At 37.9% G+C, this 14,973-nt stretch overlaps 1 protein-coding gene across 2 annotated transcripts; it reads left to right on the forward strand.

The window, feature by feature from the left end:
• The first annotated feature begins 497 nt into the window (after positions 1–497).
• KBTBD8 (kelch repeat and BTB domain containing 8) lies at positions 498–13,523 on the forward strand. 2 transcript variants are annotated; one of them, XM_003811592.5, is made up of 4 exons: positions 498–692; positions 1,302–1,512; positions 5,507–6,621; positions 10,234–13,523. In XM_003811592.5, the coding sequence occupies exons 1-4, from the start codon at positions 677–679 to the stop codon at positions 10,695–10,697; spliced, it is 1,806 nt and encodes a 601-aa protein (XP_003811640.1). In that variant the 5' UTR covers positions 498–676; the 3' UTR covers positions 10,698–13,523. The 2 variants fall into 2 exon arrangements, with proteins under 2 accessions (XP_003811640.1, XP_008962218.1); XM_008963970.6 differs by lacking the exon at positions 1,302–1,512 and having other exon boundaries at positions 612–692.
• Positions 13,524–14,973: the final 1,450 nt, after the last annotated feature.

The following is a 14,973-nucleotide window of genomic DNA, read 5'->3' on the forward strand; positions in this document are numbered from 1 at the left end:
GGCCAAGGCGATGCTATTTCAATTGGGTGTCATAGGTGACTCATCAGAGACGCCTTGCTTTTGGGCCTTGTGATATTTTTCTTCAGGGTGGAACGTCAGATTTCCTTTGCATTTTTGGACAACAGCCCTCCTGTCCATTTCCACATTTTTCTGGTTTTACAACTCTCACGCAGAGCTTGATTTCATACCGGAAGCTAGTCACTGGCAGGAAGTTTACGGAAGAAGAAAAAGGTAAAAAAATGTGCCGGGGGCCAGGAGAGAGGCCTAAAATGGGGAAATTCGCACTTGAAGAGCTTTCCCTACCCCAGCCCCTCAGAATGACAGTTCTCCTCCGCCAGAAGACTACCTCTCCCGGCAAGCACTGCGCGCTCGACGGCCACAGGCTGGCCAGCTCCCTGCTCTCCACCTCCATCTGAATCAGCCAATAGGAATTCCCGGCTTGGGCCTCCGCCCGACCCGGACCACGCGGGAGCCGGGGCAATCAAACTACATTTCCCGACACGCATGTGCTCGCTTCGTGACCAATCAGCGCCAGGAATTCGGAGGCTAGGGGCGGAGCCAGATGCACAGGACACCCCATTGGCCAGGGGAAGCTTAGAAGAGCCGGAACCCGGGAGCTAGAGAAGCGAAATGACATTTCCTTTTTAAATAGCTGGAGCCGGGGCCCCATCGAGAAATGGCCGCGTCGGCAGGTGGGTCGTGTGGTGGCCAGGGCGGCGTGGAGGGAGGTGAGGGGGAAGGTGGGCCGGGGCGGGCCACAGGCAGTGGGATGAGGACGTAGCGGTGCGGAGCTAGAGGGAAGGATGAAGCGGTAGAGGGGAATGAGAAGAGGGAGGATGAATGGTGCGGAGGGCGGTGGGCGGTCCGGCGGGACCGGGATGGGGAGGCTGGGTACCCGCCGGCGCTGCGCCCCAGGAGGCAGCGGGAGGCGGCTTGAGGGGGCACCGGCGGCCGCCGTTGTTCGAGCTTCCCTCGTGAGGCTCTGCCCTCGGCTCTCGGCGGAGTCCGCGCAGACGCCTCTCCTGGGCTGCGAGCGCGTTTCCTCCGCGAGCACGGGTGCCGGGCTCGCCGGGCTCCGCAGGAGCAGGCTGGCCTTTGAACTTGTTCCGCCGATCGCGCTCCGCCCTCTGTCTCCCAGATCCTAAACTCGCGGTCCCACGAGGTCGTGCGTATATCCACAGACATTTGTATATATCTTGTAGGGGGAAAAAGCCTAGCAAGCAGACACACAAACAGAAAAATCCCGCGATGCCGTAACTGGCTCGGCACTTCTTGTAGTTGTACGATTTTTCTCCTCCTAGATTTAAGTAAGTCTTCCCCAACACCGAATGGGATTCCATCTTCAGACCCAGCCAGCGATGCCATGGACCCCTTCCATGCTTGCAGTATTCTTAAGCAACTCAAAACAATGTACGATGAAGGACAGTTGACAGACATTGTAGTGGAAGTGGATCACGGGAAAACATTTTCCTGTCATAGAAACGTTCTTGCTGCAATCAGCCCTTACTTCAGGTATGATGATGGTAGGAACTTCTGTTGGTATCTGCACCAAGCTCCCTTTCCCCCTCAGTATTGTCCACTTGATGTTTATATTGAGATGCGATAATGAAATGAAACCAGTGACTTTGTTTCTTGAGACTAGAAAACAGGTCCTCTCTTACTAAGACCTGCTTTTGACTTGAGGGATTCTTCTAGATTTCGGGTGATTGGTTTTTAAGTTAGTGGGCCTGTGTGTGTGTGTTTGAGGTAAATGACCAGAAAATCTAGACTTGTGCTGGTCAGTATGGAAGCCAGTAGCCATGTGTGGCTGTTTAAACTTAAATTATAAGTTAAATAAAATAAAACATTTAGTTCCCCAGATACACTAAATACTTTTTGAGTGCTTGGTGGTCACCTGCAGCTAGTGGCTGCCATATTGGGCAGCACAGAGATACAGCATTTTCATCATTGACAATTTTAGTGGACAGTGCTGATCTAGAATTTCTTTCAGAAAGTTATCCATAATGCATGTTTCTTTAGTGTATGGGACTCTTTTATAAAATAGTTTAAAACATGTAGCATGTTCCTTCAAAAACAAATTACCACTCAATAGATTGTTTAAATGCTATGGGGGTCAAAGCAAGAATGAATATAGTTTCTTTGTGCCTAAGGCCCCAAATTAATAATATCCAAGATTTCTAGAAGTATGTTAAACGAAGTTTTTATTTTTACTTATATTGTCTACTATAAAACTTTTAAAAGTAAAATTTAAAAACTTGGGCTGAAAAATAACTTCCTACTTTAAGATGAGTGGAAAAGGCAGTTTTCTGCATGGGCTTAACTTCTTTTGTGTCAAATGCTCACTTTAAGCCTTTCAGTATTCACAAGTGGTGCATAAATAATAGTAAAGTTATCAACCACACTCTGAATGTGATTTTTCCTTTTGAAGGTGCTTACCTTTATAGGGCACATAACCATATAATGTTCCAACAGTAGTTTCTGGTTCCTCTTTCTCAGAATACTGGGTTAAATATAGTCACTTCAGTCTGATGCTTGTGATGTAACCGTTTAGACTTGCCTAGGGTAGGTCATTGGACTACTAAGTATTAATCATCGCAAGACAGTGAGCTGGAAAGAAAAAAAAACTCACATATGCAGAAGGTATGAAGTTTGGCCTGGTAATGGAAACTTCTAGTGAGATTCACTTACCCAGATTATCTATTAGATATGGTTAGGTCATTTGTATGTTTAAATATATGTCACAGTTACTACTTATCAAGCTCTAGGCTAAGCTTACTTTACATGTATTGCCTTATATAATCTTTATAATCCTATCTCTGCATAGTTGTTGTTCCATTTTACTTATGAAGAAGCTGAGGCTCAGTGAGATTGAGTTTTAATAACCTGCCTAAATCATCTATCCAACAAGTAAATGGCAGAGGCTACATTTGATTCCAGAGCCAGGCTTCTTAGTAGCCATATGACTCTTAAGGAACAAGAGTGGGTACAGTTTCCTTTAAAACATTTTTATTGTATATTGCATTTGAATAGTAAAAACAAAAACAAAACAAAACAAAACAGAAACTGCAAAGTAAAAATGTCTATATCTTACTGAAATTTAATAATCTGGATTATATCATTTAAATGTCATACTTATGTATGCTTACTAAGTATACTTATTAAGTATAATACTTAGTAAGCATACATAATAAATATGATATATGTATACATATTAAGTATACTTATTAAGTATAATACTTAATAAGTATACTTATTAGTAACTTTACGTAAGTATGACATTTTCACCTTGCAGTTTCATTTTTTATTTTTGAAGACCTAGAAAAAAATTTTACTTTAAAAGAAGTATGCTATGATATATTCCTAATTTTCTTGATTCCTTAAAATCTTAAATTCTTTAATTTTGTTAAGTCAATTTTTAAAAGGAGTAAAAAATACTTGAGAAATTTTCTGGGGATACGATATGTGCATTGAAATAAAGATATTTGGCTAGAAACCTCAAGGATTAGAATTTGATCTCTTGCTAGAGGTTTTTGTACTGAAGTTTCTTGGTACCAGCGCTGCTTCCTGTGTGGGATGTAGAAAATCATACTTAATGTTTCTACATCTTGCATCACTAGTGGAAGAATTAGAATGGCTGGAAATCTGGAATGGCTGTTTCATGATACCAGTAACTCATCAGAATTGAAATTTGTATGATTATTAGAAATTTTTTGCTGCTCTGGATTTTGTGTGAGGAAGTGCCCTGGCTTCATTTATGTTGAGTTTACATGAAGAACTTACTAGAACAGAGGAAAACTCATGAAGTGTGAGACCACTCCTGTGTGTAAGATGAGCCTATTCAAGTCAGCAGTAGTTCCCATGATAAAGGGATATGTGGTAATGTCTTCCTTTGGGAGTTAATCTCTCCCTAATGCAGGGCTTTATTTTTCTTTTTAATTGGTAGCTGTATCGGTGAGTCTTTCAGCACCTGAATTGAAAACCAGCACATACGTAGGAACATCTAGTTTTTAGTCATCAAAAAAGCCAGTGTCATACTAAATTAAAATGTACATTGTAGAAGTAAAAACAGGACTCGAAGATGATTAACCTGGGCAGCAAGTTGAGTCCTTGTACCTCCAGTGTTTCTCATACTGCATTTTAAAATTAATTCCATGAATTTGAGAGATATTTTTTAAGTGACTGGAAATCTTTGCAATTCATTTTTCATAACATCACAAAAATTAAATAGGATGAGTCTGGATCATCTAGAATGAAACTTTAAAGGAGCGAAAAGAAAGGCAAATGATGTTTGCAAGTGACTAATACTTAAAGAGCCAGGCTGCTTAATGTTTCGGTCAAGAAAATCCCATAAATGCAACAATATTTTAATAATAGAAAAAACCAACTTGGTCTCGAAGGTAAAAGTTTGGGGTTTTAAAAACCATTATCTTCAAAGAATCAGTTAACTATTAAACTCTGTTTAAAAGAGGCATTATGTATTGACTCTACCATAATCTTTATTTATGTCTAGATTTAGGTAGGTAAAATATGGTATCTTTGAGAAAATGAAGTATTTCCTTTTAAGCAAATGTTCTCAAAATTTCTAAGGGTAAGTGAAGTGATTATTATATTACTTATAATGGTTAAGGCAGCATTCAAAAGATGACAGTTTTAAAAAGGAGTAGGTGGAGAATATGTACTTTTAAAGAACTTCTTGCTTTTCTAAGATGAACATTTTAAAGATATATTTTGGATACAAATTGCCTTGTAATTTTCACCAGGACATGAAAAGTTTTTATTAGGTTGTTTCTTTGTATGCTAATGTATCATGTTGATACCTTTATAGGTATTCTTTTTTTTTTTTTTTGAGATGGAGTCTCACTCTGTCTTCCAGGCTGGCACTCAGCTCACTGCAACCTCCACCTTCCGGGTTCAAGCGATTCTCCTGCCTCAGCCTCCTGAGTAGCTGGGATTACAGGGATGTGCCACCACGCCCAGCTAATTTTTTATTTTAGTAGAGATGGGGTTTCACCGTCTTGGCCAGGCAGATTTTGAACTCCTGACCTTATGTGATCCACCCACTTTGGCCTCCTAAAGTGCTGGAATTACAGGTGTGAGCCACCACACCGGGCCAGTATTCTTAAGCTTTCTGACTGGCATGGCCCAATTTAAGATCTGATGTCCCTAAGGCAACTTGACCAGAACTCTGGATAGGGGCTTCTAGGAAAATAAAGTGACCTGGAATATGTGTGTCACCTTTTGATTTGCATTTACTTAGGTGTACTCTCCTTTTTTCATAGTTGGCACACAGCGAGCTAGCCCTGAGAATATGGGTTTTGAGGTTAGCCAGACTAAATCCTTCTGATACATTATCAATTTTTACTCCTATTCAGAATATCAGGGACTATTTTAGGAAATATTCTGTTTCAAAAGGTTATCTTTGTGGTAACTTTGTACTTTTAAAATCTTGCCACAATAATTTTGATTTATAGCACACGTGTAATATTAACCACTCTCTCCTTCTTAGATCCATGTTCACTAGCGGCCTTACAGAAAGTACTCAAAAAGAAGTTCGAATAGTTGGTGTTGAAGCTGAATCGATGGATTTAGTGTTGAACTATGCCTACACTTCCAGAGTTATTCTCACAGAGGCCAATGTTCAAGCCTTGTTCACTGCAGCTAGCATCTTCCAGATTCCTTCCATCCAAGACCAATGTGCTAAGTATATGATCAGTCATTTGGACCCACAGAATTCTATTGGGGTCTTTATCTTTGCTGATCATTATGGTCATCAGGAACTCGGAGATCGATCAAAAGAATACATTCGTAAAAAGTTTCTGTGTGTCACCAAAGAACAAGAGTTTCTCCAGTTGACAAAAGACCAACTGATAAGTATACTAGACAGTGACGATTTAAATGTAGACCGAGAAGAGCATGTTTATGAAAGCATTATAAGGTGGTTTGAGCATGAACAGAATGAAAGAGAAGTGCACCTTCCAGAAATTTTTGCTAAATGCATACGTTTTCCTCTGATGGAAGATACCTTTATAGAGAAAATTCCACCTCAGTTTGCACAGGCTATAGCCAAAAGCTGTGTAGAAAAGGGACCATCCAACACCAATGGCTGTACACAGAGGCTTGGAATGACTGCTTCTGAAATGATCATATGTTTTGATGCTGCCCACAAACACTCAGGAAAGAAGCAAACAGTGCCTTGTCTAGATATAGTCACAGGAAGGGTGTTTAAACTATGCAAACCACCAAATGACCTGAGAGAAGTTGGGATTCTTGTATCACCAGATAATGACATTTACATTGCAGGAGGGTACAGGCCAAGCAGCAGTGAGGTCTCCATCGACCATAAGGCAGAAAATGATTTCTGGATGTATGATCATACCACCAATAGATGGCTATCCAAACCATCCTTGCTTCGAGCCAGAATAGGCTGCAAACTTGTCTATTGCTGTGGTAAAATGTATGCAATCGGAGGTCGTGTTTATGAAGGTGATGGGAGAAACTCACTAAAATCTGTTGAGTGCTACGACAGTAGAGAGAATTGTTGGACGACTGTTTGCGCGATGCCAGTTGCAATGGAATTTCATAATGCTGTGGAGTACAAAGAGAAGATCTATGTTTTACAGGGTAGGTGCCTAAGTGATTTAGTTTTTCATGGAAGGGTAACACATCAAGTGGTGGTTTACTTAATTATGCTGAAACAGTTGTGTTCCCGTTAATTGAGGAATACCTCCAGCTTCCTTATCAAACTATTGGAACAGTCTGTTCTGTAAAGAGCTATAAAGAAAATAAACTCTTGAATTAAAAAAAGGCAGGTATTGTTAAATTACTAAAATAATCCTATACTTTTTAATGATTTTGTGTCTTGATATCATGTAGAATAACTATTTTTGAAAACATTCTTTAATAAATAATAGTTCGGCATTTTGGGATAACTATTTCAGAGTAGTTTGTAGGACTTGAAATAAATAGCAAGGTTGTTACATGGCTGTTTTTGCTCTTGAGTAAAATTGAGATGTTGTAGCAACTGGTATTCTATGGAATTTACTGGATTCGTTTAAAAGAGAAAAGAACAAAGCATTAATTAAGTTATACTATTTAGTTACCAAAGAGTTTTATATAAGTCTTATTATTGCAAAAATTATGAAATTTAATTACAAAGAGTTTGGAAGTATAGTCTTCAAGTTTCACCTTCACTGCTGTTTATGTTGCCTTTCATAATACGTTTTCAATTTTTTTCACCAGAAAACTTTGAGATGTCCCTTTTTTTTTGGTTTGCCATTTTAAGTGGGACTATCTGATATATGTAGTGTTTGTTTTGTTTTGTTTTCTGTTTGTTTTTTTAACTGTTAAGGACTACTACTTTGGCAAAAATACAGTAGAGGTAGAGTGACTGAGTCAGAGTAAATAAGACATTTGATTCAAGGCTCTGATTTGTGATAACTATTTTCCTTTTATTTGGTTTCTTACACATTTTAGTTGCTTGAATGTTTAATGCAGTGTAGATAATAGCAACATCCTTATTCCTCGTATGTGTCTCTTAATTGATGTTTTTCTCACACTACTACTTAAGGAAAAGGAGCAGCTTCTATGAAGATATACAGTCATGTGCCATGTAATGTTTTGGTCAATGATGGATCACATACACAATGGTGATCCTATAAGATTATGATAGCATATTTTTACTGTACTTCTTCCATGTTTAGGTATGTTTAGATACAAAAATGCTTCCCATTGTGTTACAGTTGCCTAGAGTACTCAGTACAGTCACATGCTGTACAGTTTTGTAGCCTAGGTGTGTAGTAAGCTCCCATCTAGGTTTGTGTGAGTATGCTCTATGATGTTCTTCCCACAAGGACAACTATCACTTAATGATGCATTTCTCAGAATATGTCCCTGTCATTAATTGATGCATGACTGCCCTTATCCCATTGTTTTCTTTCTTTCTTCTTTCCCCTCCCCCTTCCCCTTCCCTTCTTTTCTTTCATTTCTTTCTTTCTCTTTTTTTTTTGAGGCAGGGTCTCACTCTGTCACCCAGGCTGGAGTGCAGTGGCATGATCTTGGCTGACTTCAACCTCTGCCTCCTGGGTTCACATGATTCTTCCACCTCAGTCTCAGGCATCTGCCATCATGCCTGGCTAATTTTTGTATTTTTGGTAGAGTCGGCGTTTCACTATGTTGACCAGGCTGGTATTGAACTCCTGACCTGCAGTGATCCACCCACCTTGGCCTCCCACCATTGTTTTCTTTTAAAAATTGTGTTCCTTGCTCTAATCCTTTATTTAACTAAAAATTTCCTAGTAATATCTGAGCTCATTTGTTTAAGTTCAGTGTCAAGTTAATTCCTCAGAAGGAGTTGTACTCTCTGGTTCCTTATTTTAGTTAAATAGAAGCACAGGCCATGATTTGGGTTTGCTGTCTTGCGGAAAAATGGAATATAAGAATGGATGTATGATCCGTCCAGTATACTTGGATAGGTTATGTCATCCAGGATGATGAAGCTGTCTGTGTATGTGTGTATTTTGGTCTTACTGCCTAACTGTTAGTTGGTAGAGGTAGAATTAGATTCCTATTTGGAATGTGAAGTTTGTATATTAATGCAAATACTAAAGCAAACTAGCAATGAATTAATAGAATTTCAGGGCTGGAATTATTAACATCATTTAATTTGAGGTTATATTTTATATAAGAGGACTCTGAAGCCCTAAGAGTTTCTTAATTGCATATTATTAGCTTTAACTTTTATTAAAGAGTACTTTAGATTTTAACATTCAACTTCTTTGGTGTGTCGTCTTTACTTTCTTATCTATAAGAAATTTATAGAGAAGTAGCACACATTACAAAGTTTAAATTTCCTACCTTATTTATGGAGAATCCTGTTACAAGTCAAACAATAAGGGCAGAAGATGTGCGAGCAAATCTGGGAGCTTTACAAGCTATTTTAAGTTAGTTGAAGGCAAAGCATCACTGTTACGAAGTAGGTAGTTGAATTTGTAGATAAGAGTAACCCTAGTTCAAAACAGTTTTCAAGGGGAAGCTCAATTTAGAATCTGGTATTTCTAATCTAAACAAAGCCTCCTTACATAAATAAACCTGACATGCATAGTCAGAAGCTTATGTTGTACTATCTGTGGCTATTGAACTATCATTTAATCTGTTCATAAAGTGTTCAGATTTTTATTACAAAGATTTTAAACAAATGCTATAATTAGCAAAACTATTGTAAATCTTCACTACTTTAATTCTTTCAGACATTTTCATATTGGCATTCTGACTCAGCATACCATTTTATTATCAAATCAAAATAGAAACTGACTCAAAGTCAACATCACAAACCATGTATGTGTTTTCTATCTTATTAAAGTCATGTTTTCTCCTGCTGAATATTTCTCTTTGCATTATAGCAACATTCAGGTAAGCACATCGGTGACCCATAAGCATAAATCTGCACCATTCCATCTGCTGTCTTCTAATTAAATAGCATACACATTTATCATGGCATATTTATGATGATGTTACATGTATGCATTTTGGTCTTACTGGCTGAACGTTACTAATAATGCTTTTTTAGAGCTAGAGTAAAATGAATTTTCTATAAACACACAAATTGGATAGAGCAAATAGAATCAAGTTTGTGTTTTTTTTTTTTTTTTGAGATGGAGTCTCACATTGTTACCCAGGCTGGAGTGCAGTGGCGTGATCTTGGCTCACTGCATCCTTCACCTCCTGGGTTCAAGTGATTCTCCTGCCTTAGCCTCCTGAGTAGCTGGAATTACAGGTGCCTGCCACCACACCTGGCTAATTTTTGTATTTTTAATGGAGATGGGGTTTCACCATGTTGGCCAGGCTGGTCTCAAACTCCTGACCTCAAGTAATCCACCCGTCTCAGCCTCCCAAAGTGCTGGGATTACAGGCGTGAGCCACTGTGCCTGGCCAGAATCAAGCTCTTAACAATTCTGCCATCAAGCCCAAGTAACTCCTTGTACCTTCCCAATACAAACCTCCCAGTTCAGGTTGATTATAATATTATCTGTTATATTGTGTCAGGGAATGACAAAGTTTTAAGGTGTTTTGTAACCCATATGAATGTATCTCTGGAGATTATAAAAGAAATGTTTTAGAAAGTGAAATATATAGCAAATTATGCCCTTTAATCTTTAGAGGTTGTAGTTACAACATATAACCAAAAACCAAACATAAAAATTTACATATTCTTGTTTTCTTTTTTCTTTTTTTTAGGAGAATTTTTCCTCTTCTATGAGCCTCAAAAAGACTACTGGGGTTTCTTAACCCCCATGACTGTGCCTAGAATCCAGGGCTTAGCAGCTGTATACAAGGACTCTATCTACTACATAGCTGGAACCTGTGGAAATCATCAACGTATGTTTACTGTAGAAGCCTATGATATTGAGCTAAATAAATGGACTCGTAAGAAAGACTTTCCATGTGATCAGTCCATAAATCCATACCTTAAACTGGTACTTTTCCAGAACAAACTCCATTTATTTGTTCGAGCTACTCAAGTGACTGTTGAAGAACACGTCTTCAGAACCAGCAGAAAAAATTCCCTTTACCAATATGATGACATTGCTGACCAGTGGATGAAAGTGTATGAGACCCCAGATCGGCTCTGGGACCTTGGCCGGCATTTTGAATGTGCTGTTGCTAAACTGTATCCTCAGTGTCTTCAGAAAGTACTCTAAATGAGTAGCAGGCCTTAGTGCATCACTGGCATCTCATTCTTAGGAAACTTGTCTTTGATACAAAAGAGTGCTGACAGTATTTCAGAAAGCTGAGAGAGTTTTATACATGGAAAATGGGTATGCTTAAAGATTGCAGGGTAGGGAGGGATTTTCCTTCATCCTTGTGACATTTCATTTCAGTAAGGAAAAGATAACAAAGTGCAATTATCAGCATTTTTTTTTCCTGGCATAAAATTAATCATTTCATTTTATAATTTTGTGATAAATAGTAACTGAGGTACCAGATGAATCAGGACAACTATGCACTCTTATAAGAGCATTTAGGGTATTATTGGGTAAAGACATCTAAACTCGTTTGATGTGACTTTTAATTTTAAATACGGGTAACAATCTGAGGCAATATCACTAGGACTTTAGCTGTGACCTCTCTAACACAGAGAAGCACTAACTTAGATCCTCATTCTTAATATTTATATGTATCTATTTTTGTGTACTGTTTTCAAGTGTACTGAGATTTAAATGTGTTCTATTATTAGAGTAGATCGAAGAAAAAATTAGTCTCAGAAAGAGCTTTTAGTCTGATTGTTTCCATTTCCCATGTAATTTTAAGTTAAGCTAAAGTTTTAAAGTGGCAGTTTTCTGTCGATGACTTTTTCAAGTGCTAACACTGTCTCCTTTGTGAAAATCTGGAAAAGTGCTTATATTCACAGGTGGCTGGTGCTAGTCTAACTTAATTCATGTGTATAACTAGATGGATTTAAATGGTCTGAGCCTATGCCTATCTTTCAAATTGGTGTGGATTTCATGGCCATAGTACTTTACCTGTTGAACTCTTGTGATTTCACAAGATTCTCTACTTATGTGATAGGAGGGTATGGCCAGTTATTCATCTAACTGGACTCAATCTTAGAATAGTAGGAACATTATACCCAGTTTGCACTAACATGGGCCATTTGTAGCCCAACCTTCTCTTCCATCTACCTGTGCATTCATTATTGGTACAAGGAAAGGTAACTTATTTCTCTTCTGCACAGAGCATAATGTGAAGTTTTATACCTACTTTTAAAATTCTGCTTTCCAGAAACAAAATTCCTGCAGTGGTCTAATTTAATGTCTTTAAGTTTCATATTACAATTAAAACCTCATTTTTTTTTTCCATTTTTGCACTTAACAGTGATGAATACTTTTACATTGGAATCCTCCTTCTAGCTGAAGGTGATTGAAAAGGAAAAGAGTGAGTGAACAGAACCATAGCTTTCTAGGTACTAAAGCATTTTTTTGCATTTAACTGATGAAATTTCTAACAATCAGTTAGGAATATTAACATGAAGGATAAACCAACTTATTTGTATACCTAAGGCAGGCATTTGGATCAGTAACATGTTTTACTAAGCCTAGAGTAATTCATAAAGGGTATAAGCATAGGACAGATTTTGCCCTCAATCACAATATTTGTATTCACTTGAAAGCAAACTGGCATGGTTCGTATTTTAAAAATCTTGCACAAATTGTAATGTGATACTGTGAAACAAATTGAAAACATTGCCTCTTTGCATCACATACCTCGTTTTTCAGAAACTTTCCAAACTGCTTTACATAGACCTCTACAAGTAGGGAATGTTTTCTGAAGCAGAAGTTAAAAAGGACAGCATTTCTAGAATTAACATTTTAAAATCTAGTCTTAGCTAGATATGTGGTTTCTTCTTATTGGTGTTGATAGTATGTCTGTAATGTCTGTATAAACTTTGTCAACATTTTTACCTCCCCAGTTTTATCTTCTGTTTTGTTTTTGTTTTTATCATCATGATGTTTTGGAGTTATTACTGTGTATTTTAGAAATCATTCTTTACAGTTTTGCATTGCTGAGGAGAGAGAAGAAACAATTTTTTTGCAAGAGATGTTCATGTAATTTATTTTTGAAAGCTTTGTTGAATAAGATTTCCTGCCGCTTTTTGACAATCTTGTGTATTTAGAAAAATGTATTACTTGAAAACATGACATAGAACATTGAGTTAGCAATTTACATGGGCTGTATGTTATATAAGAGAATGACATACTGTGGCTAATTCAACAGTAGATTTATTCTTTTAGCCTGCACAACAGTTGATCTTTTGGCTATGACAATTTGTATGGAGGGTACGATCTAAGTTAAGTGTGTCAAAAGCAAGGCTTAGGATTTGTTATGGGAGTCGAATATATATTGAATTTTGTATGAAGAACTATTTGTTTAAATTATATAGCTGGGATATTTTGCCACTGTTAAAATGGATTCAGAAGAGGTCCTAGAAAAGTAAGATTAGTGACATGTGTGGGTTTATATTTAGATATTTAAGGTGCATTTTCATAGTGTGGTAAGACCTTAAGTAAAAGGCACAATGGGTACTAGAGAATTAAAACGTAGGTCTAACATAATGCCAGTTCCACTTTGACTTTGTTTTTGCATTTGAAGAATGTATGTAGCACTTTCCTATGTATTTTTCACACATTGAAAACTGGACTGGGTGTAACTATGTTATAGGAAAGTAGAAATTGTATTCTTTATTTTCCATCTTTGTTTTCTGTTCTACAAAGTTGATGCTTAAGCATCAAGCTGATTTTATTGGTCATGAGAACAAATGGATGTGATCATCAAGGAATCAGATTCCCTATGTAAAGCAGTTTAAAATGGAATTCAATGTTCAGTGCTCAGGTATGTAGTAAGTACTGTAGTCCTGTGGGGGCAAATGTGTAGATATTTTTAAACATTTTGCCATAATTGCACAATTTTTTGCATTTTTACCTGATGTCATTGTTTCTTATAATAAAACCTTTTCTGATTGAAAACTTCCAGTGTTGCAAAGTGATATCTGACTAGTGAGTGTTGCAGAATTAAAATCTGGTAAAAAATCATGAAAGACCTTATGTCATGATAGAATGGAATGAGATTTTAATCTATTGAATACCTGTCCTCTGGTAAAAAATGAACTACTTTATGTATATAATACTTTTTAAATTCTAAAGCAAGTTGGTTCACTTATATTGGTAAATTCTTTGTTCTGTTTGTTCTGGCCTAAAATCTTGTTATGTTTGACTCTTTTGTGTTGGTCCACTTTGCATTACCGTAAAGGAATACCTGAGATTGAGGCCTCAGGAGGCTTTAGCTCATGGCGGAGGGTGAAGCGGGAGCAGGAAAGAGAGGGAGCCAGAGAAAGTTGGGGGAGGTTCCTGTCTCTTTAACAATGGGATCTCACATGCGCTCATTACCATAGGGAGGGCACCAAGCCATTGATGAAGAATCCACCCCCATGATCCAAATACCTTCCACTAGGCCCCACTTCCAACACTGGGGATCACATTTCGACATGAGATTTGGAGGGGACAAATGCCCACACTATATAATCTCTTACGTATTTCATGTTTAATTCATCAGAAAGTCCCGTTGCTTCTTCCTTCATAATACATCCAGACTCAGACCACATACCATTTGCACCACTGTCACCCTAGTCTAAGCCAGCCTATCTTATCTGACTTAATGCAGTTTCCACTGACTGGTCTTCCTTCTATCACCCTTGACCCCTCATAACCTATTCTTTTCTCCACACAGTACTCAGAGTGATCCTCTTAAAACACAAGTCAGATCATGTTTCTCTTCTGCTCAGATCCTTCCAATGGCTTCCCATCTCCCTTCATATGACAGCCACACTCCATACTTACATGATCCACGCCTCCCAAACTTGTTGCCATTTACTTGGCTTGCTCTATTTTAGCCACACTGACCTTGCTGTTGCTCAAACCTGCTGAGCACCTCCACAGCGACTTTGCCCTTGCTGTCTCTTTTGCTGGATAGATCTTGACAACTCACTCACTTTCTTTTTTATTAAAACATCACCTTACTGGAGCGGCCTTCTCTGATCACATTTTGTAAAATAAGATCATCCAACCCCACCCCCATCATACCTCCTGCTTTATTTTTCTGCTTTATTTTCCATGTGTGTCTTCCCCCATTGAAATGTACACTCCACAAGGGCAACGAGGAATTTATTTTAATTCACTGTTGCACTTTAGATTGATGCCTAGCACATAGTAGGCACTCAATGAATGTTTATGGGAAGAAATGAATTTTCAGTTAAGTCTTGGAGCCTAAAGGATTACCAATTTTATTGGTCTTTTCAAAAAAAAAAAAAACCAGGTTTAGTTCTAATGAATTTTCTCTATTGTTTTGTGTTTTCGGTTTCATTGATTTCTGTTCTAATTTTTATAGTTTTTTTTCTTCTGGTTGCTTTAAGTATTAATAACT

The sequence above is a fragment of the Pan paniscus genome, chromosome 2, assembly GCF_029289425.2.
Source record: "Pan paniscus chromosome 2, NHGRI_mPanPan1-v2.0_pri, whole genome shotgun sequence".
In the NCBI taxonomy this organism is placed as follows: domain Eukaryota; kingdom Metazoa; phylum Chordata; class Mammalia; order Primates; family Hominidae; genus Pan; species Pan paniscus.

Coding starts and splice junctions, on each gene's coding strand:
- KBTBD8 (XM_003811592.5), top strand. Junction 1,513..5,506: donor GCAATCAGCCCTTACTTCAG/GTATGATGATGG, acceptor TCTCCTTCTTAG/ATCCATGTTCACTAGCGGCC. Junction 6,622..10,233: donor GAAGATCTATGTTTTACAGG/GTAGGTGCCTAA, acceptor TCTTTTTTTTAG/GAGAATTTTTCCTCTTCTAT.